Source organism: Lepidochelys kempii, chromosome 24, assembly GCF_965140265.1.
Source record: "Lepidochelys kempii isolate rLepKem1 chromosome 24, rLepKem1.hap2, whole genome shotgun sequence".
NCBI classification, from domain to species: Eukaryota; Metazoa; Chordata; order Testudines; family Cheloniidae; genus Lepidochelys; species Lepidochelys kempii.
This window is the reverse complement of record NC_133279.1, coordinates 1,506,352-1,533,510: the sequence shown is the minus strand read 5'-3', so window position 1 is coordinate 1,533,510 and position 27,159 is coordinate 1,506,352. Positions and strand designations below refer to the sequence as shown.

The 27,159-nt window shown below is 69.1% G+C and overlaps 2 protein-coding genes across 2 annotated transcripts in view; one reads left to right on the top strand and one right to left on the bottom strand.

Annotated features, from left to right (window-relative positions):
• Nucleotides 1-27,159, top strand: part of UBAP2L (ubiquitin associated protein 2 like) — a 397,837-nt gene that overhangs the window by 129,656 nt on the left and 241,022 nt on the right. The window lies entirely within an intron of this gene.
• DENND4B (DENN domain containing 4B) lies at nucleotides 3,362-21,361 on the bottom strand. Its single transcript, XM_073323587.1, is given in 30 exon segments — nucleotides 3,362-4,359; nucleotides 4,771-4,835; nucleotides 5,306-5,471; nucleotides 5,600-5,705; nucleotides 5,820-6,065; nucleotides 6,755-6,905; nucleotides 7,400-7,575; nucleotides 8,417-8,539; nucleotides 8,818-9,278; nucleotides 9,484-9,642; nucleotides 10,347-10,497; nucleotides 10,700-10,828; nucleotides 10,979-11,185; nucleotides 11,469-11,592; nucleotides 11,669-11,808; nucleotides 12,949-13,094; nucleotides 13,173-13,388; nucleotides 13,457-13,557; nucleotides 13,861-13,878; nucleotides 13,880-14,019; nucleotides 14,100-14,244; nucleotides 14,440-14,498; nucleotides 15,664-15,730; nucleotides 16,460-16,701; nucleotides 17,850-18,019; nucleotides 18,506-18,575; nucleotides 18,732-18,984; nucleotides 19,497-19,815; nucleotides 20,594-20,715; nucleotides 21,201-21,361. Coding segments are annotated over 30 exon segments (4,689 nt in total). The 5' UTR covers nucleotides 21,272-21,361; the 3' UTR covers nucleotides 3,362-4,213.

The following is a 27,159-nucleotide window of genomic DNA, read 5'->3' as shown; positions in this document are numbered from 1 at the left end:
GGGGGAGTCGGCCGTTGGCTTCGCATACGTCACACCAGCTCCAGGTTGATCGGTCTCCCTGCTAGCAGCAGCGATCCCAGGTGCGTCCGCCCCATGCACACAGCGATGCGCTGGTGACGGCGCTGCCGGGCCCCTTTCTCCTTTGACATGGCCGCTGTCGACTAGGGGCAGCTCCTTTTCCATTCTTTTGGTGAGAGGGAATTTCCCGTCGCAAGCCGATGGGCCAGAGGCCGGGTGCGCTGCCGAGTTCGGGGGGGTGGCACAGCTCTCGTGGATGCCAGAAGCTGGGCCCCGGGAACGACTCAAGCTTTGCCCTCTGCGTGCAGACGCCTCGGGAGATAGCGTCACAGAAAACCACAGAACTTCTGAACGTAAAACGATGTGGCCCGGGCCTGGGAGCCTGATGCCAGAATTCAAGATGGCTGCCAAGGGAGAGAAATGGAGCCAAGCCAACACTCTAGCCTTCCTTGTCCATGATCGATGGTTTATTAGCGCCTCTCCCACCTCATTGGCTAACCGCAGGTGATTGACAAGCACCCTGGTGCAGATGCAGGGCTCTCCGATTGGCCGGGACTCTCTCAGGCCCGTAACTTGTACACGGCCCAGCCAATAAGCAGGCAGGGACGACAACCCAAGCCGTAACCTATAGCTTCCCCCCCGAGGCTATTTGTGGGGCGCTGAAGCGAAGCGGCCGTGAAACGTCTGCGCGGGCGTCCCGGGGCAGGCTGGAGTTCCCAAGCCGGAGAGTCTGGTTTCCGGGCGTGGGGACCGGTGGCGGCACGTCACAGCCCCGGGAATTGCTCTCATCTTGGCCCCCTGCGTTTGATCTCCTGCCAGGCTGCGCACTCGCTCGGGGCAGTCTGGGGAGGAGACGCCCCGGAGGCCAGGCAGGCTGGGGGGGGTCACACAACAGCAGGGAGGCTTTGCCAGCCCCTGTCTCGCTGGCTCCTCAAACAAGAGGGTTTAAAGTTCACAGCAGAGGGGGCTGGTCGTGGCTCCCCCCCCCCCCCGACTTCGGCTGGAGCTTTGCAGGGGCAGCTCGTCCCCCTTCAAAGCGTGGGGGGGTGGCAGCAGCCGGTTGAAGCGCAGATGCCCTGCAGCCATACAGCACGAGAGCGAGCACTCTGCTCACGGGTGCCCTTGGCTTCCGGGCGGCTGGGATGAGAGGGCCCCAGCCTGCAGGGCCACGCCGCCGTCACCCGCCCCTGGCACGAGGCTCGCTCAGAGGGGAGGTTTTATTGGCCTAGGGACAGGCCCCGAGCCTGTGGGTCCCCACTCAGCTCTCCCTGCACCACAGAGGCCCCTGGGCCCAGTGCGTCCCTCCTTGGCGGGCAGCAGACCAGCCCCAAAACACTAGTAGGGCCTACACAAAAACACGGGCTATGTTCTACTCACAGATTGTTTTTAAAGTCTTGATTGGGGGTGGAGGTCAGGAAGGGGGTGGGTGACACACCATGCTCAGAGGGTCATGTTAGGGGCAAAGCTCAGGCTAACAATCCACATGTGCCCTGGGGGCAGGCGGAGTCACACACAGCCGGGACATGGGCTCCAGAGGGAGGTGGCCCTGCCCATTCCTGCAGGTGGGATGCCCGTGGGCAGCTGCTCTACAAGGCAGCCTTGTGGATGGCAAGGCAGCAGGAGCCATCCCGGGCAGGGCACCCACTCTGTTTGCAGCCCCCGGCCCCGCTGCTGCTCAGTGCGTCGTCTGCAGCGCGAGTGCCGGATGGACGGAGCCTGCCCCACGGCATGGCCGTGTGTTGCTGCCAGTGGGGGTGCCCAGGGCGGCAGTGATTAGCTCATGCCGGCCTCCTGGACAGACCTCCTCTGTGAGCGGCTGCTGTGAGACCGGAGATGCAGAGGGTGCAGCCTGCAGGGAGCAGCGAGGGGGACTGGGGCGGCCTGCACACAAGGGGTCGATTGTACACACAGGCCCCAGCTTCCTTCCTTGGCGGAAGCCACCAGCAAGCAGGGCGAGGAGGCGGCAAGGCAGGGCAGGGCCGCCCCAGGACCAGCCTGTGGCGCTGCAAAGGGAGGCTGCAGCAGGAGGTTTGGGGTTCCCGCCGGCTGCACGGGGAGGGAGGGGCTCTCACCTGGCAGTAGCAGAGAGGTTCGGCCAGTCCTGGAGCCGCGAAAGGAGCCAGCCGGGCTCGGAGACACAAGCCGGCCAGAGCGCAGCAGCTGTAACAAGCCGGGGCCTGTACGGCTGTCGGTGCTGTGAACCTCGCTGCAGAGCCCCGCGAGCTCTCAGCACATGCGCCCCTCGCTGTGGGGCTGGGACGGGCTCTGCACTGCTCAGGCCACGGGCCTCTGCCAAGCAGGGGCTGTGAGAACAGGACGGGGGCCAGACCGCTCCAAGCCGGGGTGATGGGAGGCACCTGCTGGGAGTCAGAGGTGCCCGGGCAAAGCCCCAGGGAGGGGAGATGGGACAAGCGCTAAGGGGGGCCTGGGGCTCCCCGTGGTACTGGATGCCTCCAGCTGGGCAGAGGGGAGGGGGGTGGTCTCACCAAGCCCTGAGTCAGGCCCCAGAGCTCATGAGATGCTGGTAAGAGCCCGTGCCTGGTTTTTCGGGGTGTCTGAGCCCCGCCCCACAGCAGGGGGTGATGATCACAGCCTTGCCGCTCCCCCAGGCAGGCGCCAGCAGGACCCAGCTGGGATCTGCACACGCAGTCTGTGGCATGGAGCGCCCAGCTCCCCACCCCCGGCAGCCCCCGGGATCCCCCGCTGCGAACAGGGGCTCTCCTCCACCCTCCCTGCCTGGCTCCTGCTGCTCCCCCAAACTCCTCCCAGCTCAGCCCCAGCTGGCGCTCTGATTGGCTGCTCTGCCCAGGGAGGCAGGATAGTGGGGAAGGCAGCCAATCAGACGCGGGGGGGGGACAGGCAGGGGGCTGCCTCCCAGCTCTGCTGCCCTGGCAGCAGGTGGGCCCAGCCCAGACCCGCGCTGCCCCTCGCCACTACACCCCACTTCAGCCATGGGGGCTCCTCTCGGCCACCCAGAGCCAAGGGAGGGGCAGGGCAGAGACAGATGCGTGGGGAGAGAGGCTGAGGCTGCCTCCTTGCAACCCCAGACACACACACACCCCCACACCACAAGGCAGAGAAAATACTGAAGCGGTTTTATTTACAGACCCAACAAAAACCCAAATGAAACAAAGGGGTCGGGGAGGGGTGACGCCATATTGCACAGTATGAACCCCAGAGATAGGGGGGCACAGGCACCAGCGCATGGGGAGCCCCCAGCGTCCCCTCCCCCTCAGTGCCTATTGCCCCTTTCCCAGCCACGGGGGGAGAGAAACAGCTTCCCGGGCAGGAGTGAGTGAGATGGGGAGTGCACAATGACCCAGCCCCACGGCAGCCCAGGGTGTCCGTGGGGCCCGGCTTGCATGGCACTCGCTCACCAGCACAGCGGTTACAGCACAAGCGAACAGTGGCCACGGGGAGAATAAATAAATTACAAAATATATTAACACTGACGTTAAAAAAAACCAACCACCAACTGCCCTGGAGGAGGGGCTGTGCCCCGGGGGACCCGCCAAAGACAGTGTCCAAAAACAGAGAGAGCTCTGGGGATGCAGGAACCGTGGGCTGGACGGATGCTCACCCGTCCGCGGGGCCGGTTCACTACCAGTGTCTGGCTCCAAACAGCACCGGGGTCTGGGGGGAGCCACCAGGCGGGCTGAGCAGTGCCGACCCCCCAGACATACCCGTGGCTCCTGGGGCCCCTCCCATTCCTCCAGCACGGGCAGCCGCTGAGAGCTGCCGTCAGCAGGGCCATCAAAGACCCCAGTCCAGTCGGCACAGGAGGGGCTGGGCTATGCCCAGAGCAGGATCTCGGCCCTGCCCGACCAGCCCCCCACTTCTTTGCCCTATGGCTGGGCAGCAGCTGCCCCTGCTTCTCCTCCCAGCCCGCGGGGCGGGGGGGGCAGCGTAGAGCTACGGCCCCCAGGGGCAGGACTGGCTGAAGTGCCGGGGGCAGCAGGGGGCTCTCCAGGTCCCACCTGACTGCCTCGGCTCAGCGGGCACCAAGTGCTGCCCCCCGGCTCCCGGAAGAACCCCCGGGGTAGGTGGGGGTGGCACATGGTTTGGTATCAGCTATGCCCTGCCCCCCGCCTGCCGTGGAGCTGCTCGCTCCTCCCCCCCACCCCCTGAGAGACCCAGTTCGGTCCCCAAATTCCTTCCTGGGGGGAGGGGTCCTGGGCTCCCGGGCGGCCTGGCATTAGCACTCCAGGGTGGCGCCGAAGCTCCGGCGGCAGTCGATGGCCTTGGAGCTGGGTGGCTGTGCCCGCCGCCGTGTCACCTCCTCCTTGCCCAGGCTGCTGGCCACCTTGGCGTAGGCGGCTTTGTACTTCTTGTCGAAGGCAGCTGCGGGGGAGACGGGGATCAGGCACTGAGGGGCCCGGGGCCCAGCCTGCAGCCAACCCGCGCACCCCGGGTCCCCCAGCCCCTCCACAGGCCAAGCGAGTGTGGTGCCCCCCCGCAACTCCTCAGACCAATGGGCCCGGCTGGCCTGCTATCCGCCCCCCCCGCCGACCAATGGGCCCAGCTGGACCCATATCCCCCCCCCCACAGACCAATGGGCCCGGCTGGCCCAGTATTCCCCCACACCCATGCAGACCAAATGGGGCGCCCTGCCCAGCCAGGCCAGTATCCCCCCCCTCCTCCCCACCACTGGGCCCGGCAGGCCCAATATCCATGCCTCCCCTCGCCCACCAATGGCCTGGCCGCAGGCTCCTCTCAGTCCCTGTTCTTTCCAATACCCCCCCAGCCCCATACCAATGCTGACGTGGTCCCTGCCCAGTGCAGCCAGCATGAGGAAGAGGATCTCCCGGTAAATGCTCCTACAGGAGGACGGGGAGAGAGTGACACTGAGTGGGGGAGACAGAGCAGAGGGAGGGAGAGCAGAGGGGGGCAGAGCGGCAGCAGCCAGTACCTCTGCAGGGGACAGAGCCAGGGGGCGGAGCCAGGGGCAGGGGGTGGTACCTCTGCAGGGGGCAGAGCTGGGGGGTGGACTCTGCAGGGGGTGGAGTCAGGGGCAGTACCTCTGCAGGCCAGGGGGCGGAGTTGGAGGCAGGGGGCGGACCTGAGGCAGTACCTCTGCAGGGGCGGGGTCTGGGGCAGGGGGCGGAGCCAGGGGTGGGACCTCTGCAGGGGGCGGAGCCAGGGGCGGTACCTCTGCAGGGGTGGGGGGCGGGGTCTGGGGCAGGGGGCGGAGCCAGGGGTGGGACCTCTGCAGGGGTGGGGGCGGGGTCTGGGGCAGGGGGCGGAGCCAGGGTGGGACCTCTGCAGGGGGCGGAGCCAGGGGCGGTACCTCTGCAGGGGCGGGGGGCTGGGCTCCAGGGCCAGGGTCTGCAGGAAGAGGGCGATGGCCTTATGCATCTCGCCCAGCCCCACATGGCTCAGCACGGCCTCCAGGAACGCCAGCGAGAAGGGGCTGCTGGGATGGCGCCAAGACTGCAGCCGGGCAGCACTGTTCCCTGTGGGGAGAGAGTGGGGGTCACTGCACAGGCCGTTCCCTGCCCCAAGGACACCACCCCAACCCCCCGTGCTGACCCACGGCACCCCTCCCCCACCCCACCCCTGTGCCCCCGCCCCAGCTTCTCACTGTGGATCCTCCAAAGCACATAGAGGGGGGGGCAGCTGTTGGGGTCTGGGGTCAGGACATCCCACAGCAGACGCACGCACACCGGGGGGGCCTCCAGGGGCTGGACCTGCAAGAGAGACGTGCGGGGGTGCGGGTCAGGACCCGGGGGGGACCCCCCAGCTCCCGGGCTGCTCGCTGGTGCAGGGGGCGGGCACCCCTCCCCCTCCCGCAGGCCCCGTACCTGGGGCGTGGGCCTGACGTGCTGGGAGGCCAGCACCAGCTGCAGCAGGTTGCTGGGCAGGCCGAGGCGCTGGAAATACCAGACCAGGTTCCAGTATATTATGGGATGGCTGTCCACCAGCTCTGGCTGGGCCAGGAACTCGCTGCCCTCGTTCTCCAGCAGGCTCTCCAGCTCCTTGCGCAGCACCAGGGGGCTCAGGTAGGCAAAGGTCACGAGCTCCAAGCGTGGGGCAGGGCTCCTGGGCCCCTGCAGGGAGACGGGCTGCGCTCAGGGCCCACTGACCGGCCTGCCCCCCGCCCAGCTGTGCCCGCGCCCCTCTGCCGGGCCACGGCCCCCCGCCCAGCTCTGCCCGCGCCCCTCTGCCAACCTCCCGCCCAGCTCAGCCTGCGCCCCTCTGCCAGGCCAAGGCCCACCGCCCAGCTCTGCTCGCGCCCCTCTCCCAGCCCCCTGCCCAGCTCAGCCCGCGCCCCTCTGCCGGGCCACGGCCCCCCGGCCAGCTGTTTCCGTGCCCCTCTCCCAGCCCCCCGCCCAGCTCTGCCCGCGCCCCTCTGCCGGGCCAAGGCCCCCCGCCCAGCTGTGCCCGCGCCCCTCTCCCAGCCCCCGCCCAGCTCAGCCCGCGCCCCTCTGCCGGGCCACGGCCCCCCGCCCAGCTGTGCCCGCGCCCCTCTCCCAGCCCCCCGCCCAGCTCAGCCCACGCCCCTCTGCCGGGCCACAGCCCCCTGCCCAGCTCTGCCCGCCCCGCAGTCCCAGCCCTCCCTCGGGCAGGGGTGAGTAACCCTTGGGCAGTGCAGCCAGGTGCCTGGCGGAGTCAGGAGTGTGGGGCTCTGGAGGCAGTGCCCGCAGCGCCCCCTTCTGGCTGGCTCTGGGGGGAGCCTCGCTCAGCTGCAGGGGGCTGGTCTCAGGACTGATGGGGCAGGGAATGGGGGGGGCCGTACCGAGGAGTCCACGCAGCCGTTGCAGAGCGACGGGGGGTCCCCTGGCTGCGGCTCGGCCTCGTCCAGAGCCAGGCACTGGGAGCGGTCGCTGAGCACCGGCCCTCGGGCAGCTGGTGGCTGCTCCCCGCGGCTCTGGGGAGACTCCGAGGGGCTGGGGAGGGAGGGAGCTGGTTACTGCTGGGCTGCTTGGCACCAGCCCCCACGCCTGGGGGGACACAGCCCCTTAACAGCCCTCCCATCAGCCAGCCCCCGCCCAAGGGCGGTCGCCACCCGACGGTTCTCATGACGACGGCGCACCCGGCGAGATCCCAGAACAAGGCAGGTTCCAGACCCCTGAATGATGTGAGCCCGCCCCCCAGGCCATTCCCCGCCCATCGCCCCCCCAAGTCACCCCACGCCCCAGACTTCAGAGGGCAGAGCATGGCGCGGCAGTGGGGTTCCCCCCCGCCAAGGATGGGAGAGCTGCAGGGCGGTTTCCTAATGGGGGGGATTGCAGGGGGGTCCCCCTGAGGGTGGGGGGACCTCAATGGGGTCCCCCACAGGTGTGAGGCTGCAGTGGTGTCCCCCACAAGGACAGGGAGGGTACAGGGGGACCCCCTTGAGGGCGGGGGCTGCAGGGGGTTCCCGCCGAGGGCAGGGTCTGACCTGGGGGGCTGCTGGAAGTCCTGGATCTCGATGCTGAGCAAGGGCACGAAGGGGCGGGCGCAGAAGGGGCAGCTGGTGTTGAGGTTGGAGTCGTCGGGCGTCCAGCCGGCCATCACCTCCTCGTCGTGCACCAGGGAGCCGCACGCCTGGCACCGCGAGCAGCTGGAGAGCCGGATCTGCGGGGGGGACTCGGCTCAGCCCCAGCCCCAGCCCGCAGCTTGCCCCGGCGGGACGGGACTCAGCCCCAGCCCCACCCCGCAGCTCGCCCCGGGTTGGGGGGTACTCGGCTCAGCCCCACCCCCACCCCGCAGCTCGTCCCAGGGGGGGACAGGGGACTCGGCTCAGCCCCACCCCCACCCCGCAGCTCGTCCCAGGGGGGACAGGGGACTCGGCTCAGCCCCACCCCCACCCCGCAGCTCGTCCCAGGGGGGGACAGGGGACTCGGCTCAGCCCCACCCCCACCCCGCAGCTCGCCCCGGGGGGACGGGACTCAGCCCCAGCCCCACCCCGCAGCTCGCCCCGGGGGGACGGGACTCAGCCCCAGCCCCACCCCGCAGCTCGCCCCGGGGGGACGGGACTCAGCTCAGCCCCACGCCTACCCCGCAGCTCGCCCCGGGTTGGGGGGTACTCGGCTCAGCCCCACCCCCACCCCACAGCTCGTCCCAGGCGGGGACAGGGGACTCGGCTCAGCCCCACCCCCTCCCCACAGCTCACGGGAGGGGGAGGGGGAGGAGGAACTCGGCTCAGCCCCACCCCCAGCCTGCGCTCGCCCTGGGGGACGACTCAGCTCAGCCCCACCCCTACCCCCACCTCCCAGCTCGCCCCCAGGGGGGACAACTCTGCTCAGCCCCACCCCCACCCCACAGCTCACCCCAGGGGGCGGGGGAACTTGGCTCAGGCCCACCCCTACCCCCAGCTCGCCCCAGGGGACTCCCACCCAGCAGGCACGGCCTCAGGCAGGTCCCGGGGGGGGCTCATCTCTCCAGCCCAGGCCTAGGGCAGGTCGGGGGGCCTCACCTCCACAGGGGGCAGCTCCGGCCCGGCCAAGGCCTCGGGCAGCGGGTCCGACGACTTGCGCAGGCTAAAGCTGCCAAGCGATGTGTCCGACAGGTCAAACTCGCTGCCCAGGGAGACGGAGCTCTGGGGGGAGAGGAGATGTGAGCCCCAGGGGACCCCCCAGCTCAGTGGGACCTCCCCGCAGGAGATGCTGATGCTGCTCCCACCCATGCCAAGGTCTCCAGCCCAGCAGCTCACGCGGGGGCACCAGGTCCCTGCCAGTTCCAGGAGTGCAACACCCTCAGCCCCAGAGCAGGGTGTGGGGGGGTCCTGCCCACAGGCCTAGCCCAGCAGCTATGGGGGAGGGTCCCCCCAGTCCAACCCCCACCCAGGAGCAGTGGGAGGCGCGTCCCAGCCCCTACCTCCGAGGCGGTGGAGTCGGGGCGCTCGTGGGGGTGCAGCAGGCTCTCCACGGGGCTCTTGCGCGGCGGGGGCTCTGTCTGCTCCGAGGCCCGGCGCAGGGAGCCGGCGTCCCACCGGGTGCTGGGCTGCTCCACGCTGGCGGTGTGGCGCGGGGAGGGGCGCTTGGCTGGGGATAGCAGCTGCTGCAGCTTGGCGGCCAGCCCCCGGCGCGGCGTCCCCCCCAGGCTGTTGTGGTTCTCGTCGCGCCGGCCCGGCTTGGAGCCCCGGGCGCCTGGCCCCAGGCTCAGCTGCACCTCAGCGCTGTCCAGGGCCGGCCGGTCGCTCTCGTCCGTCTGGAAGCTGAGGTCAGACAGGCTCCCGTCCTCCGAGCTGCCGGGCCCGTCCAGGAGCTGGCGCAGCCCGGGGGGGAGGGCGACGAACGAGTCGCTGCCAGGCTCCAGCACCCCCAGGGCCTTGATCACTGGGGGGGAAAACAGGGTTACGGGGGCGGGGGGGGGGGCGAAGCCGGGTCCCTCACAGCTCCGAACCCCAGCACATCCCCCAAGCCCGGTGACCCCCGCACCCCTACCCGGGAGTGCCTGAGCAGGGGCCCTGTCCCCGGGTTTCGTCTTGCCCACCCCCTCCCGGCGAGCTCCCTGCCCCACCCCCGCCAGGCTGCGACTCACTCTGGGCCACGCCGGTCTCCACGGTGGAGGTTTCGCTGCGGGGGAAAGTGCCGCTGTTGCTCTTCGCCAGCTGGCGGCCCGGCGAGGGCTCACGCAGGCTGCGCCCGGCCCACGTGGTCTGGCGCTGAAGGCTGGGGCGGGGCTGGGGGCCCTGGTTCTCTGCACAGCCAGGGAGCGAGAACATGGGCTGCTGGCCCCACCCCTGCCCCAGGGGCCCAGCCCCCTACCCCCACCCTGGCCGGCCCCACCCCTGCCCAGGGGCCCAGCCCCCTACCCCCACCCTGGCCGGCCCCACCCCTGCCCTGCCTGGCCCCCCTACCCCTACCCCGGCTGGCCCCACCCCTGCCCAGGGGCCTCGCCCCCCTACCCCCACCCTGGCCGGCCCCACCCCTGCCCTGCCTGGCCCCCCTACCCCTACCCCGGCTGGCCCCACCCCTGCCCAGGGGCCTGGCCCCCCTACCCCCACCCTGGCCGGCCCCTGGCCGGCCCCACCCCTGCCCTGCCTGGCCCTCCTACCCCCACCCCTGCCCAGGGGCCCGACCCCCCTACCCCTACCCCGGCTGGCCCCACCCCTGCCCAGGGGCCTGGCCCCCCTACCCCCACCCTGGCCGGCCCCACCCCTGCCCTGCCTGGCTGCCCGACCCCCACCCCTGCCCAGGGGCCCGACCCCCCTACCCCTACCCCGGCTGGCCCCACCCCTGCCCAGGGGCCCGACCCCCCTACCCCTACCCCGGCTGGCCCCACCCCTGCCCAGGGGCCTGGTCCCCCTACCCCCACCCCGGCCGGCCCCACCGCTGCCCTGCCTGGCCCCCCTAGCCTCGCCTCATGGGCCCAGCCGGCCCCACCCCATATGCCCCACACACCTGGCAGGGTGCTGCCGTGGGCCTCGCTCTCCAGCTGCCGCTGCCGCAGGGGCTGCCGGAACTGGGCGGTGCCCAACACCACGTTGCGCAGCTTGGCCCAGCGCAGCCGCCCGCCCTGGGTGCCCGAGGGCCACTTGCTCTCCAGCACGGCCTGCAAGGGAACGAGCCCCCCGGGGCCACGGGTTACCTGGGAGATCGGGGGAGGGGGCCCCCCCCGTCCTCCCCCACGCGCTATCTCAGAGTACGCTCTCGCCCCCCAGGGCACAGCATCACCAGAGGGATCACTCCCCGCCTCAGCCCTCAGGGCCCGCCCTGGCCCCAGCCCCAGGCGCCCGCCCGCCCCAGGCTGATACCTTGTTGTAGTAGCCATAGGTGACGGTGTTGGGCACGATGCCAGCCCGCTTCATCTCGAGCAGGACGCGGACAGAGAGCACCGGCTCGCCGTACTGCCCGCACAGCTGCATGAGGCTGCGGTAGCAGACCTGGGGGGCAGGAAGCACAGGGCACCGTGAGGGGGGTGGGGGAACCCGGTGCCGCCCTGTGCAGTCAGCCGGGTGGGCGCTGCTGGGTCACGTGGGCAGGGTGCGGGGGGCTGGTGCTAGGGGCACGGGGGGCGGGGGGGGGGTCCGCACCTCGTCTGGCAGCACCACCTTCCTGCTCTCCATCTGCTTCAGCACTTCGTAGGCCGTCTGCAGCGCCCGCGCCTTGGAGGGGGCGGCCCGCACGTAGGTGGGAAGGTAGATGAACCACAGCCCGTAGCAGTGCCCCAGGAGGCACCGTGCCCACATGTCGGGCACGGACGAGTACTTCTGTGCCACCCGCTGCGCCACCTTCATCTCCTGGGGGGGAAGCCGGGTCAGGGGGGCAGCTCTGCCCAGGACAGGCCTCCCCACCGCCTCAAGGGGCTGGCACCCCATCAGTTCTGCCTAGGTCAGGCCCCACCCAGCTCCACCCAGGACAGGCCTCCGCCACCCACCCAGCGCCTGGCAACCCCGCCCCCCCCAGCTCCCCCAAGGACAGGCCACCCCCCCAGGGGCTGGTTCCCAGGGCTCGTTCCCGGTGTTCCCTGCAGGGAGGGCTGAGCCCAGCCCACTCGCTGCACTAGTGAGCCTGGGCCGTCACCTGCTTGGTCCTGCGCGGTGCGGGGCTGCTGGGGGCGCTGCTCTTGGGCTGGCACAGCAGAGCCGCCAGCTGGTCCTGGGAGCGCTCGAAGAGCTCGGACCGCAGCACGGGGAAGCTGTCATAGCTGTGGGGGAGGAGAGGGGGCATCAGGGAGCGGCTAGAGATATGGGGGGGACCGGGTCGCTGGGGGGGGGTCTCACCAGTAGAGCGCGGGCAGCTCGGCGCCATCAGGGCCCAGGGGCTCTTCGGGGGGCATGATGAAGACTGTGTGCTCACTGCCGTGTGAGTCGTCCAGCTCCATCAGGGGCGCGTCCTCGGCCTTCTCCAGATCCACCTGCACCTGGGGAGGGGAGTGCGGCTCGGGGCGGGCCAGCATGTCCCCCAGAACACCCCCTGGCTGGGAGCTCCCTGCCCCAGAACAGGGCTGCCTTGGTCTGCCCCCCTGCCCCGACACTGGCCGTGATCTGGGAGCTGCCTCAGCCCCCGCCCAGTTCAGTCACAGGAGTGGCCTGGTCCAGGCCCCCGAGCCCCACAGGATGGGGTCTGGGGTGGGGGTGAGCAGGATCTGTGGCTGAGCAAGTTGCAGGGACAGCCCTTGGGTGGAGGGGTGAGGCACTGCAGGGGGCGCCAGAGAGGGGTGGGGTGTCATCAGGGTGGAGGGAGGGGGAGTTAGGGGCACCAGGGGGCAGGGGCGGGGCATTGTTAGATATGTCAGGGGCAGCATGTTGCTAAGAGCCGGGGGGGGGCATTGCTAGGGGTGGGATGTTGTCTCCTGGCAACTGATGGCCTGGCCCTTCCTCCCCTGCAAGGTGAGAGCTAAAGGGCTGGAGAACAAAGGAATCAGGTGGCCTCCTGGCCCGGGAAAGGGACAAAGCCCAGAGGAGGGGGGGCTGGGTGGAGTTTCAGTTTGGGGCTGGCTGGAGATGAGGAGTGAAGGGCAGACGGGGTTGTCTGGCTCACTGCCCCCGAAAATGGACCTGGCTGAGGGGTCCTGTTCTCTGGACCTGCAAACTCTGGGTTAGACCATGTCCCTGTCGTCTAATAAACCTTCTGTGTTACTGGCTGGCTGAGAGTCACGTCTGACTGCGGAGTTGGGGGGCAGGACCCTCTGGCTTCCCCAGGACCTCGCCTGGGCGGACTCGCTGAGGGGCAGAGGAGGCTGAATGCTCCGAGGTCAGACCCAGGAAGGTGGAAGCAGTGTGAGCTGCTTGCCCTGGGGACAGGCTGCTCCCAGAGAGGAGACTTCACCCGAGTCCTGCCTGGATTTGTAGGGAGCAGGTCCAGAGCATCGCCCGGGGACTGTGACAGGGTGTTGCTAAGGGTGGGCCAGTAGGACCAGGAGCAGGGAATTAGGAGGGTCAGAGGCAGGGTGTTGCTGGGGTGCCAGGAGCAGGGTGTCGGGGGCGTCAGGGGCAAGCGTCGCTCGGGGCGGGCGTTGCTGGGGCGTCAGGGGCAAGCGTCGCTCGGGGCGGGGCGTCACCTTCTCGACGCAGGTGTCGAAGAACTCCAGGCAGGCGTGCCGGTCGCTGACGAAGGAGCACTCCTGGATGAACTGCGTGAAGAGCTGCGTGCGCAGCAGCTGCCCGTAGAACTTGTGGTAGGCGCGGTCCCGGGATTTGAGGAAACCTGGGGGGGATGGGGGAGGGGGGTCACATGGGAGCTCAGCCCCCGCCCCCCATCCCCCCCCAGGTGTGCCCCCCTCACCCTGCAGGAAGAAGAGGCTGCTGGAGTCGTGGGTGGTGTCGCAGGGCGCCTGGGTGATGGGCAGCAGGAAAGAGCGGTACCCCTTCAGCACGCAGGCCATGAAGCGCAGGAAGGAGGCCTGGATCTCCAGCTCCAGCTGCTTGCGCCGCCCGTACACCAGGTCGTAGTCGGTGAGCAGGAACTCCAGCGACGCCTCCTCCACCGGCTTGTTGTACACTGGGGGGAGCAGGGGGTCAGCACAGCCCCCCCAGACGCCCCGCCAACCCCCCCAGCTCCCCACTCACTCTCATCCAGCTGCTGGAAGTGGGCACGCAGCGCAGCCAGCAGCACCTTGCAGGGCCGGCGGGGCAGTGAGCGGGGCGACAGCAGCTTCCTCTCCTCACTCCTGGCAGGGGAGACGAGACAAGCACAAAGCCGGGCTGCCCTCACCGTTAGCGCCTCCTACTGGGCTGCCCCGGCCCCCCGCTCACCCTCCCCGGCCCAGCACCGGGACGCAGCCACTCCGGGGCTGGAGAGGGGGCGGACGCCACGTCGCACGGAGCTGCGAGGGCCGCGTTAGGGGAGGGCCGGCCAAGGGCCAGGCAGGACACCGGGGTTCCCCCTGGGGACATGCCCAGGAATACGGACGCCCGGGGCCCGCTCTCCCGGAGCGATGGCTCGGGCGGGGACCAGGCCCAGGGGAGCTCACAGGAAGATGGTGTTGGTGTACGTCGCGGGGCGGGTCGTGCAGGTCGAAGTAGCTGGAGTGGATGCCGACGATGAAGGGCACGGGGGCGCACAGCACGTCTGCCAGCGTCAGTGGGCACAGCGGGATGTAGGGGCACTGCCAACACAGCGGGAAGATCATCTGGGGCAGGGCAGGGAGAGAGGAGTCAGCGAGCCCAGGGGGCGGGCCCACTGCCCTCCCCACCCCAGGGCCAGACTCACGGAGACGAGCGCCTCGCTCACGCTGGTCAGCACGTCGGGCCGCAGCGAGTGGATCAGCAGCTTCTGCTCGGTCAGCACGGCCAGCAGCAGCGTGACGGCGTTCTCGGGGCCCAGGTTCTGCAGCAGGGTCAGGAAGCTGGCTCCGCTGTGGGGCAGAGGGGGGAGAGGATGCAGCATCCAGACAACACAGAACCCCCTCCCCCCCACCCACAACACAGCCACAGCCAGAGCAGGCACTGCCCGTCCCCCCCAAATCACCAAAGGGATCCTGAGCCCCTAATCCTCCCCCCAAGGCATGAGCACCCCCCAGGCTGCCCCGACCACCCCCCGGGGGCTGTACCTGAGTGGCAGCGGGGAGGACACAGGCTGGCACAGCAGCAGGTTATCGTAGGGAGACATCTGGGGGGAGACGAGATTGACGGCATGGTCGGTTTTCTCAACCTGGGCAGACATGGGGCAGCCCCGGGGCAGGGGACAGCCCAGGGAGCAGGGAAGGGGGGTGGTATGTGAGGGCAGGGGGAAACCCCAGGGCAAGGATGGGGAGGAGCGAGGGGCAGCCCAGGGGGCAGGGATGGGGGCAAGCAGGGGGCAGCCCAGGGGGCAGGGATGGGTGTGAGTGCGGGGCAGGGTGAGGGACAGCCCTGGGGCAGGGATTTGGGGGGCTCACAGGAGCCTCGGGCTTTCATAGACATGGGCTGGGAATCACTGACCCAAAACATCAGCTGAAGGCCAAATGTAAGCAGAGTGGCCAGCGTGGAGAAAAGAAGGGCCAGGGCCAGGGCCAGGTGTGACGAAGCGGGAATGTTCTTTATGCTTTCTCTGAGTACTGTGTGGGTGCCTCAGTTTCCCCTAGGCATTTCTTAAGTCTCTAGGTGGTGGGATCAGGGGGTGTGACTGTTGCCGAGCCCTAGAGGACCAGTGTGATGGTGTCTGCACAGAGAATGGCCGACACCCTGTCTCCTGGCAACCGATGGCCTGGGCCCCTCCCCTGCAAAGGTGCCAGCTGAAGGTGTGGAGAACAAAGAGATCAGGTGGCCTCCTGGCCCGGGAGAGAGACAAAGGCCAGAGGAGGGGCTGGAGAGTTTTCAGTTTAGGGCTGGCTGGGGAAATGGAGGGAAGCCCAGAACTGGGGTCTAGCCTCCCTGCCCCCAGGGTGGACCTGATTGAGGGGTCCTGTTCTCTGTACCTACAAGCTCTGTGTTAGACCATGTCCCTGTCGTCTAATAAACCCTCTGTTTTACTGGCTGGCTGAGAGTCACGTCTCACTGTGGAGTTGGGGGGCAGGACCCTCTGGCTTCCCCAGGACCCCGCCTGGGCGGACTGGCTGGGGGAAGCGCACGGAGGGGCAGAGAAGGCTGAAGGCTCCGAGGTCAGACCCAGGAAGGTGGAAGCCGGGGGAGCTGCTTGCCCTGGGGACAGGCTGCTCCCAGAGAGGAGGCTTCCCCTGAGTCCTGCCTGGCTTCGTAGGGAGCAGCTCCAGAGCATCGCCCGGGGACGCCTTGACTCCAGGGCAGGGCTAGCAGCCCCAGCAGAAGAGCATCTGCCCAGGGCAGGGGCCACTCACCTGCACTAGGATGCGCGGTCGCTGCGGAGACGGGAAGGGGACGTTGTGCATGAAGTGGGAGATGTGCCTGGGGGGAGACGAGCCCGTCAGAGAGGGAGGTGGGGGCTCCCTAGCCCCCCTCACTGTGGGGGACTTTCCTCCTCCCCCCCATCCATTCCCTACAGATCCACCCTGGGGTCTCCACCCCCAGCGCCTTCCCCCCAGCGCCTCCCCCCAGGTCTCCCCCTCCCGCCAGCGCCTCCCCCCAGGTCTCCCCCTCCCCCCAGCGCCTTCCCCCCAGGTCTCCCCCTCCCGCCAGCGCCTTCCCCCAGGTCTCCCCCTCCCCCCAGCGCCTCCCCCCAGGTCTCCCCCTCCCCCCATCGCCTTCCCCCCAGGTCTCCCCCTCCCGCCAGCGCCTCCCCCCAGGTCTCCCCCTCCCGCCAGCGCCTTCCCCCCAGGTCTCCCCCTCCCCCCAGCGCCTTCCCCCCAGGTCTCCCCCTCCCCCCAGCGCCTCCCCCCAGGTCTCCCCCTCCCGCCATCGCCCTCCCCCCAGGTCTCCCCCTCCCGCCATCGCCCTCCCCCCAGGTCTCCCCCTCCCCCCAGCGCCTTCCCCCCAGGTCTCCCCCTCCCCCCAGCGCCTTCCCCCCAGGTCTCCCCCTCCCCCCAGCGCCTTCCCCCCAGGTCTCCCCCTCCCCCCAGCGCCTCCCCCCCAGGTCTCCCCCTCCCCCCAGCGCCTCCCCCCAGGTCTCCCCCTCCCCCCAGCGCCTCCCCCCAGGTCTCCCCCTCCCGCCATCGCCCCAGGCCCCCCGGCGCTCACGTCTCCAGGGGCAGCACGTGGGGCCCCGAGATGGAGTAGCGATAGATGAACATGAGGAACTTGCGGAAGACGTCGAAGAGGGGCCAGTGCGACAGGACGCAGATGCTGCGGCGAGTCTGCACCGACTTGCTGGTGATGGGGCGCCGGTCGACCACGCTGAGCAGGCCCAGCCGCAGGCTTTGCTTCTCCGACAGCCGCTCCCGCGGGTAGGCCTCATGGAACTGGATGGCAGCGCCGTACACCTGACAGGGGGCCCAGTCACTGAGGGGGGCCATAGGCGTGGGAACTAGGGGGTGGGGGTGCTGCAGCACCCCCAATTTTTGTGGGGGGTCCCGCCCGCCACCCAGGGCTCTGCTCCGGGCCCCACACCTGGAGTCTGCACACGGGGTCCCCCGCTGCTGCCGGCCCAGCCCCAGGGACTCTTCTTCCAGCCCCACACACAGGGTCCCAGCCTTTGCCCCTGACCTCTGTCTGTGTTCCCGGCCCTGTCCCAGAGCCATGGCCCTGCTCCTGGCCCCAGCTCCGGGGACTGGGGGGCGGGGGGCACGGACAGGAGTAAGGGGGCAGGAGTGGGCCGACTGGCTTTCAGCACCCACACTGTAAAAAGTGTTCCAGCACCACTGGGGGCAGGGGTGGGAGACAATGGAGCAGGAGGCCCGGTCATGGGGGGACGACAATGGGGTGGAGGCCCCAGGTATGGGGGGAGATGACAGGGCAGGGGTGGGGCTGGCCATGGGGGGAGGAGACGATGGACAGGGGGTCCCGGTCACGGGGGAGGAGACGACGGGACAGGGGGTCCCGGTCACGGGGGGGAGGAGACGATGGGGGAGGAGACGATGGGACAGGGGGTCCCGGTCACGGGGGGAGGAGACGATGGGGGAGGAGACGATGGGACAGGGGGTCCCGGTCACGGGGGGAGGAGACGACGGGACAGGGGGTCCCGGTCACGGGGGGGGAGGAGACGATGGGGGAGGAGACGACAGGGCAGGGGGGTCCCGGTCACGGGGGGGAGGAGACGATGGGGAGGAGATGTCAGGGCAGGGGGTCCCGGTCACGGGGGGAAGGGACGACAGGGCAGGGGGTCCCGGTCATGGGGGGAGGGGACGACAGGGCAGGGGGTCCCGGGCCATGGGGGGAGGGGACGACAGGGCAGGGGGTCCCGGGCCATGGGGGGAGGAGGGGAGGTCGGGGCAGGGTAAGCAGCACCTTCGCTCACCTACCAGCAGGAGGCGCCTCCACACAGTGAGCCTGCGGCTTCTGCCTTGGAGCCAGGCAGGACCCCCTGATTCTGGGCTGTTCACCCCGTTCCAGGTCCCCAGAGACTCCAACCCACTGGAATGGCCCAGGCCCCCTCCCTTAATACCATCTCTCCCCCTCCAGACCCTCCTACCTTGTCCCCTGACGCCCCAGTCAGCACAAAGGTGGAGAAGACAGGCAGCTGGTACTTGGTGTTGACGGGCCAGCTCTCGATGGTGGCCCCCATGGGCAGGCAGAAGACGGGCACGGAGTCGGGCAGCGGGAATGACTCACTGTCCTGCTCAGGGTAGCGGCTCAAGAGACCTGGAGAGAGACGCACGCCACGCAGAGCGCTAGGAGAACCAGGGGGTCCGGGCTAGCAGGGGCTGTGGGTCAGGAGTGAGGGGGCTGGCAGAGCTGGAGGGGCCCAGCGCTGGGACAGCAGGGGGCAGGACTGCCAGGCACCAGCACTGCTGGCATGGCTCCTGCCCACCCCATACCTGGGGCCATCAGGTCCCCCACTGCATGTCGCTGGTGGGGGCCAGGTCTCCCCTACCCCCAGGCTGGGGCACAGCTTCCCCCCCTCCCCCCAGGCTCGGGAGGCAGCGGGGGCCAGGGTCTCCCCTCCCCCCAGGCTCGGGAGGCAGCGGGGGCCAGGTCTCCCCTCCCCCAGGCTCGGGGCACAGCATCTCCCCTCCCCCCAGGCTCGGGGGGCAGCGGGGGCCCAGGTCTCCCCTCCCCCCAGGCTCGGGGGCAGCGGGGGCCAGGTCTCCCCTCCCCCCAGGCTCGGGGGGGCAGCGGGGGCCCTACCTGCTTCGTAGACCAGGGTGTTGGCTTTGGACATGGCCATCTTGTAGCACAGGAACACGGCCGGGCCCCACTGCGAGGAGAGAGCAGAGCAGGGTCAGTGGGGCTGCGGCACCGGGCAGAGGGACAGCTGGCACCAGGTCAAAGAACCCAGCACAGCTCTGCCCTGCCCGGCACTGGCCCAGCTGCCTTCACACCCTGCCCAGAGCCAGGGGCCGCCAGGACCCACCATGCCAGCGTTGAGGTTCCTGTCAACCCGGCAGAAGGTGTGAGGCGTGTTCTCCCCCTTGCTGGGCACGACCAGGCAGATGTCGGTGATGCCCAGGGTGTTGTGGCCCTGGGACTCAGCGGCCCGGCGGTAGGTGAGGAAGGTGCGCTGGTGGCTGGCAGCGCCCGAGCTGAGGTTGGCAGAGCGGCTGTAGGGCGTCGTGCGGATGATCTCGTAGCCCGGCTTCAGGCGGTCCCTCCCCTCACAGTGCACCCTGCCGGGGATGGATGGGGCTAAGCAGGCACTGCTGTGGGGGTGGGGCACCCCACCCCCAGAGCCGTTTACCCAGCCCAGGGGGAGGGGAAGGGGAAGGGGAAGGGGGAGGAGCCCTGCCCAGCCCTGGGGAGGGGAAAGGGAAGGGCCCAGCCCAGCAGGAGGGGGCAGAGGAGGGGTCCAGTCCAGGGAGTAGGGGGAGGAGCCCTGGGGAGGGGAAAGGCAAGGGCCCAGCCCAGCAGGAGGGGGGGGGAGGGGTCCAGTCCAGGGGGAGGGGGAGGAGCCCTGCCCAGCCCTGGGGAGGGGAAAGGGAAGGGCCCAGCCCAGCAGGAGGGGGCAGAGGAGGGGTCCAGTCCAGGGAGTAGGGGGAGGAGCCCTGGGGAGGGGAAAGGCAAGGGCCCAGCCCAACAGAGGGGGGGGGTCCAGTCCAGGGGGGAGGGGGAGGAGCCCTGCCCAGCCCTGGGGAGGGGACGGGACTCCCAGAGATGGGCTGAGTGCGGCCCCCATGCCCACCCCAGCTCGATGAGGGGCGGCTTGCCGCGGCCCCGCTTGTAGCAGAGGTATGTCTGGGGGCTGCTGAGGAGGCTGGCATTCAGGTCCGCGGGGTGGCCGGACGTGCTGTTCTCGATGCAGGTGAAGCCCTGGGGCACGTCCTCGCCCTGCGACCGGATGACCACGGCCACGTCGGTGATGGGCTCGCTGGGCCGGCCGGCCGGGGCTGCTGGCTCTCCTCTTCCAAGGCCCTTGGAGGAGTCGGTCAAGCCGGCCACCACAAAATAGTCCACGAGCTGCGGTGGCTTCTCCTCCGCCATGGCGGCGGGGTTCACGGCATCTGGGGAGGGAGCAGGAGGGCATCAGCGGGGAGGAGGGCAGGGCCAGGATGGCAGGCCGAGGGGTGAGGGACAGCACCAGAGGCGTGGGGCCAAGGAGGAGGGGCGGAGGCGGGGGGGGGGGGACGGTGCCACAGGGGAGGGGCGGAGGCGGGGGGGGACGGTGCCACAGGGGAGGGGCGGAGGCGGGGGGGGACAGTGCCACGGAGGAGGGGCGGAGGCGGGGGGGGGGCAGTGTCACAGGGGAGGGGCGGAGGCGGGGGGGGGACGGTGCCACAGGGGAGGGGCGGAGGCCGGGGGGGGGACGGTGCCACGGAGGAGGGGCGGAGGCCGGGGGGGGACGGCGCCATGCGGGAGGGGTGGAGGCTGGGGGGGACGGCGCCATGCGGGAGGGGCAGGGGGGACCAGCCCCCACAACAGACCCACAAGGTGACCTCACGGAGGCTGGCCCAGCGTGGCCAATAGGAGCCACAGGATCCAGGACAGAACACGCGGTATGGTGACATCATGGAAACAAGGCTGCCAGCAGCCAATGGGGGCAGCTGCTCCTGCTCCCTCCCCGGGGGAAGAAGGGGACCGCTGGGGCAGCATCACAGGGAGCATGGGGGCAGGGCTGTTTGGGGGGCTATGGGCAGGAAAGGGGGGGGCGGGCAGTTTGGGGCAGGGAAGGCAGAAGAGGGGGCTGTTTTGGGGGGTTTTGGGACAGGGAGGGGCTGGGTAGGAGCTGCCCCGGGGCCAAGCTGGATTGATTTAGGCACAGAGTCTGAGAACCCAGGGTACCTGGGAGGCGCGACCCACTGAGCCCTCGGGGCTGAGCTGACAGAGCGAAAGTGCCAGGAGGAAGGGAGGCAGCTTCCTGTTTCCGGCTCAGGCCCAGGCCGGCTCTGACATCAAGTGACCCGCTGGAACATCAGGGGGACCCGTGAGGTTTTTGGGGGGTGATCCCTCCTGCCCCAGGATCCCCACAGCACTCCTGGTTTCTCAGGGGCTTCCAGGACTCCAGACAGGGCTCTGCCCAGGGCCTGGTGGCAGCCCCAGGCTCCCTTCTCCCTTCCCCCTTCTCCTGATGCAGGCTTCCTGCTCAAGAGCCCCGCCCCGGCCAGCTGCTGGGCCCCCAAGTGACCCACACACACACACCCCGGCAGGGAGAAAGTCACAGACTCTCAGAGGCAGGAAGGATGTTCCCAGGGAAAGACCCGAAAGGGGAAGGAAGAGGCTGAAGGCGCCAGGGCACGTTTCTGCTTCTGGCACATGGCGAACGGGGTTAGTCATGGCCGATGCAGGTGCACGACCGGGCGGGGGGGGTGTGATGGGGGGTTACAGACGGAGATGGAAGAGAACCGAGAAGGCCGGGTTACGCTGCGTTCCAAATCGATGGGGCGCCCACCTCTGGTCACTGCACCCAACGCTGGTTCCCGTCTGGGAACGGACAGGACCGTCTGGGGAGGGGAGCCTCATGGAGCAGCACCGGAACGCACACACTTACAACCCAGAGAGGGAAGCCCCATTTCGCACCACACACCAGCAGCCAGCGGAACTCCCTGCCACAAGGTCCCAGCGAGGCCCAGAGCTGGGCAGGGTTCAGGAAAGGCTCTTAGGTGGAGTGGGAGGGCACTCAGCGGAGAGCAGTTTCTGAGGGCTTGAGGCCTGCACAGGGGAAAACACCCTTCCCGGGGAGGGTACCCCAACCAGGGACTCCTGTCCCATCCATGTGGCAGCTGGTAGCAGCCCCTGGCAGGGCAGGGGGGAAACCTGGCAGGCTGGGCCTCTGGCCAGATTCGCTCTGGCAATTCCTGGGATCCTGGATGCAGGGTCCTTTGGGTGAATCAAACCAACCCCTGGCACAGCCCCCGACTAGCCGGGTCCCCCAGCTGCTCCGCATGCCCCCAGCAGGGTCACATCAGGCCAGTGGGAGCCAGTTCCCTGCTCACAATACTTCATTCTCTCCCTGTAACGGGTGCCCTGGCACTGCGGCCGCCAGCTCCTGTCGGGGGGCAGGCTCACAGCTGGCAGACTAGGCAGCCCCCTGACACGGCACAGGCGAAAAGCTAAACCAACCCAGCTCCTGCAGCAGGGTTACCATGGCGAGGGAGGCATGGGACCCAAAGGGACCCCCCTACGCCAGGGGCGACCTGGAGAGGAGCCGGGGGCATGTCAGGGCTCACCAGCAAAGGGCCACGAAAGTGCCCCTCGGGCCCGGCACAGCACAAGGGAAGAGATGCTGCTCCAGGGTGGGGAGCACATCACCTGTTCCAACTTCCCCAGAGGCTCTTGCCCCCCATCTCCCTCTCTGGGGCACAGCTGTCCCCAGCCCACACCAGGGTACCCTGCTGCTGGTCTAGATCCCACCCCTCCGCCCTGAGCAGCTCCCCCAGCCCGTCCTGGGTTTAGGGCACAGGGTGAGTGAGGAGGAAACAGCTGCCCCCCGAGAAGATCATATAACCTGCTCGCCCATGCAGCGGGGCAGGGGGGTGTTACACTGTCCCCCGAGACCTCCCATGCCCCTAGTGCTGCATGTCATGGACTGGCCTGCTCTGCTCTGGCCCCTCAGTGACAGGCACTGCCAAGCTACCACCCGCCCTATATTTAGCCCCAGCCCATGTGATCGCTCATGCTGCAGCAGGAAGAGATTCAGGCGGCTCTTAATTTAGCTTCCTGTAACCTAATGCAGGCCAGGGAGAAACTGCCCCTGCTGCCCCTCCAAAATCTACCCCCACAGCTTGTGGCTCAACCTCCATCCCCCCCACCACCCAGCCAGCCTGGCAGGTCATCTCGACTCGGGGGCTCAGTGGGGAGCCCCCCACTCGCTACACTCTGGCACAGACCTAGGGCTTCCCACCGAGCCCCACAGGAGGGGCCCTGCTGACCTGCCTCGCTCGGCCCCCAGGCCTCCCTAGCAGGACCCTGCACCCACCCCAGCCCCACCCCAGGGGACAGCAAAGGCCAGGCCTGCCTGGGGCATGAGAGGTGGCGCTAACCGAGGCTGCCTGGAGCCTGGGCACAGCCCCGGGGCAGACTCGTCAGACAGGCTGAGGGCTGCGTGGGGACAGCCCGGAGGCCTCCTGCAGTGCTGGGAGCTGCACAGACGTATTTACCTCTGATCTGCTGCCAGCGCTGCCTAAATAATGCTCAATCCTCCCTGTTCCAGACAGCTCAGCCCCCCGGCCCTGAGCGCGCCACTACCCAGCCTGCCTGGCACCTGCCGCTTCGGGGACACCCTGCCCCACAGCTAGGGGAGCCCAGGGGTCAAGGACAGCAGCAGGTGCCTTTAACCCCACTGTCCCTTGGGTTCTGTTTCTTGCTCTGGGAGAAGAGCAGTCAGAGCAAGGGGGGCTGGGAGCCAGGACACCACAGCGGTTGCTAACTAGCCCCCGGGCCACGGACAGCACGCCTCCCCGTCCCCTGAGCGGGTGGCCCCTCGGGGCCAGCGGGGAGCTCGCCCCCCTGGCCAGGGCTGTACCTGTCTGCAGACGCACAGACACCTTTGCTCGGCCAGCACGTTACACCACCACCTCCTCGCTGCTCCGGAGGGACCCGCCGGATCCCGTCTGCCGCGGGCAGGGGCTGCGGGCAGGGGCTGCCAGCCTCCCTGCAGGCCAGGCGGGGAGAGTGGGACTTTCCATTCTTGTCTGCAATTGCAACCAGGAGGCAGCTGCCAGCCAAAGCAGAACTCAGAATGAGGAAGCCGAGAGCTCCCTGCGGAGGGGCAGGGCGGCACCCCAAAGCCAGCACGGGCGGCTCAAGGCCCGTTTCCATGCTGCCCTCTTGGGGGGGCCCCTGCAGCAAGACCGGAGAAGGGCTGTGGTCCTGGCGCGTGTACATCTAACAGCACGGCTCTGGGGCGCCTTACAGCAACGACGGGTCCAGTGCGGCCCCTCCCCGGCCACAGGAAACCACCCCAACCCTTCAGAGCCCGCCTGTGCGGGGGGACCCACCCAGGGGGTGGGCTGCAGGGACCAGGCCCTGGCACCAGCGTGGGTGGGGCCATCCCAAGCTGCCAGCCAGACCCCTCGTCCCAGCCCAGCTCCCCTGGGAACCCCCCAACACACCCTGAGCAGGGGCTCAGCCGGCCACAGGGTCAGAGCTCCCTGCTCGGGGCAAAAAGCCCGGCTGCACCTGCCCCTTGGCTGGATGGACGGGGGCCCAGGCCCCATGGGTGGCAGCTCTCACCCAGGCAATGGGGCAGCCCCCGCTGCCAGGCCAGGGTGGAGAGATCACAGGGACACAGACCCACCCACCGCCCTGCCTGGGGCGAACCTGCACCCACCGGCGGGGGGCAATGAGTTTGGTGCCCCCCCTTGGGGCACCGCATCATGGCATGTGGGGGGGCTGATCTTTACAGAAACCCCAACATGGAACTGGTTTCTGGCATAACCGAGTCACCTGCCCCACAGCCCCTGCACCTGGCCTGCCCCCCACCTGCCCCCACACACCCCCTGCACCTAGCCTGCCCCACACCTGCCCCCCCACACCCGGCCTGCCCCACACCTGCCCCCCCACCCCTCTGCACCTAGCCTGCCCCCCACCCCCCTGCACCTAGCCTGCCCCCCACCCCTCTGCACCTAGCCTGCCCCCCACATCCCCTGCACCTAGCCTGCCCCCCACCTGCCCCCCCACACCCGGCCTGCCCCACACCTGCCCCCCCACCCCTCTGCACCTAGCCTGCCCCCCACAGCCCCTGCACCTGGCCTGCCCCCCACCTGCCCCCCCACACCCGGCCTGCCCCACACCTGTCCCCCCACCCCTCTGCACCTAGCCTGCCCCCCACATCCCCTGCAACTGGCCTGCCCCACACCTGCCCCCCCACACCTGTCCCCCCACCCCCCTGCACCCGGCCTGCCCCCCACAGCCCCTACAACTGGCCTGCCCCCCGCCTGCCCCCCCCCCGCCCTGCCCCCCGCGGCCGCGCAGACCCGGGCTCGGCCCCTACCTGCCCCGCCGAGGGAGCGAGCGGAGGCTGCCGGGGCTCCCCCCACCCGCGGGGCGGGTCCTGCCGGGCGCGGGGGGGCCGCGGGAGTTCCGGGGGCGCGGGGGGGCCGCGGGGGGGCAGGGCGCGGGGGGGTTGCGGGGGCCGGGGGTCCCGAGGGGCAGGGCCAGGTCACGCCCCGCCCCCTACCTGCGCTCGGCCCCCAGGCCCCGCTACGCGGCTCCCGCCCCCGCCGCCCGGCGCCGCCCCGCCCCCTGCCGGCCCGGCGGACGCGCTGCAGCGGGCGGGGCCCGGCCGCCGGACGCCTGGGTCCGTTCCCGCCCCGCGTGCCCCGCAGCTCGCAGCCCGCCTTTCCCCGCTCACCCTCGCGGCCCGGGCCCCTCCCCAGGGCAGCCAGCCGGTGCTGGGGGGCAGCGCCCCCCCCAGGACCCCCCCGGGGGTGGGGAGTGGGCCGGGCCCGGTCCAGCCTGGGCGCAGAGGGAGAAGAGGGGTCCGCGCACCCCGGCACCTTTAGCTCACCAGGGCTCGGGCATTCACCAGGACTCGTGCATTCACCAGGGCTCGGGCATTCAGCAGGGCTCGGGCATTCACCAGGGCTCGTGCATTCACCAGGACTCGTGCATTCACCAGGGCTCGTGCATTCACCAGGGCTCGTGCATTCAGCAGGGCTCGGGCATTCACCAGGGCTCGGGCATTCACCAGGGCTCGTGCATTCAGCAGGGCTCGGGCATTCACCAGGGCTCGGGCATTCACCAGGACTCGGGCATTCCCGCCGGGCGCCTGGCCAGCGCTGGCACCTTGGCAGTACCAGGGAGGAAAGTCACAGCCCGGCCCAGCCCCCCGCAGCCCAGCCAAGCCGTGACCCCCGGGCCCCCGCACTGTCCCTCTGCAGCCGCTTTGTTCAAGGGCCCGGGGCCTCCTGCCCCCTCCTCGCTCCTGCGTTCCCCAGGATCAAACCCGGGGGTTTCCAGCCGACGGGGGCCAGCCCTGGACGGGAGTTGGCGGGTGGCCAACGTCCTGGTGATTGGCTTCATGGACCCTCCAGTGAGGGGGGTACAGGCCCCAGACAGCCAGCGCCAGCCCCACCTGCATCACTAGGCCGCCCCAGCGAGCAAACAGCTCTTTCCCGCCCCCTCTAGCTGACAATGCAGCATGTGGGGGAAACTGAGGCACACTCAGTCTTCATATAAAATTTTTACAGAAAATTCCCCCTCTGACCCCAGGGTTATTCTGCAGCTTCCAGGCAGGAGTGTGAAGGCAGCTACGGGGTGGGGGTGGAGGTGGCAGTAAGGGCACAGGGCTTCGCTGGAGGAAGAGTGGGACCCCGGTGGGCCAGGGCTGCCTCACTGAAGGGAGGCTCCTGGCCACCAGGCCATAGCACCAGTTCTGTGGATCCCTGAGGGGCTGGGGGGGGGGGGGGAGCGGGAGTCCTGGTGACTTTTCTTTGGGGCCTCCTCAGCACAGAGCTTTGCACAGCAGGGTCAGGCTAAGAGCCAGAAGGCTCTGCAGGGAGCAGAGGCGGGAGCGGGGGTAAAGTACGGAGCAACAGGCTGAAATTAATGGCAAGAAAACATCCAGCGAGCAGGAGCAGTCACCAGGATTGCCTGGGCCAAGGAGCTTCTGGCCACGTGTGTGCGTGGCAGGCAGGGACCACGGGCCTCCTGCTGCCGAGCCCAGCCGTGGGGACCAGTGCTGAGGCAGCCAGGCCAGGGGTGCTGCAAAGGGCAGGGAGCGCTCCGGGTTCCAGTTCCAGGGACATGGGTGAAGCAGCGGCTGTAGAAATGCAGATGACAAAGGGCAGAACCTAGTGCAGTGGCCTGGGGTCGGGGGCGAGGGAGCGCAGACGCCAGCTGGATCAGGCCCAGGATCTGTCCCCATTCTTCTGGGGAGAGAGAGAGAAACAGCAGGGCCCCCACGTCTCTGCACTGGGACCAGGCCTGTTCCAAGTGATCTGGAAAAAGGGGTAAATAGGGAGGTGGCAACGTTTGCAGACAATACTAAATGACTCGCGATAGAGCCGTCCAAAGCTGACAGGGAAGAGCTCCCAGAACTGGGTAACAGGCAACCAAACGGCAGATGAAATTCAATGTTGATAAATGCAAACTGATGGACATTGGAAAACACAATCCCAGCTGCACCTACAAACGGATGGGGTCTCAGTTAGCTGTTACCACTCAAGGACGAGATCCTGGAGTCATGGTGGATAGTTCTCTGAAAACATCCACTGCGTGTACAGGGCAGGCAGAAAAGCTCACAAGGTGGAGAGGGCTACAGCTAGTTCCACAGAGCACAATGCCACCATATCAGTCCATGGGACACCCACACCTTGAATATGGCCTGCAGGCCTGCTTTCCTCCTCTCCAAAAATCATACTAGACTTGCAAAATGTACAGAGAAGGGCAACAAAAATGCTTAGGGG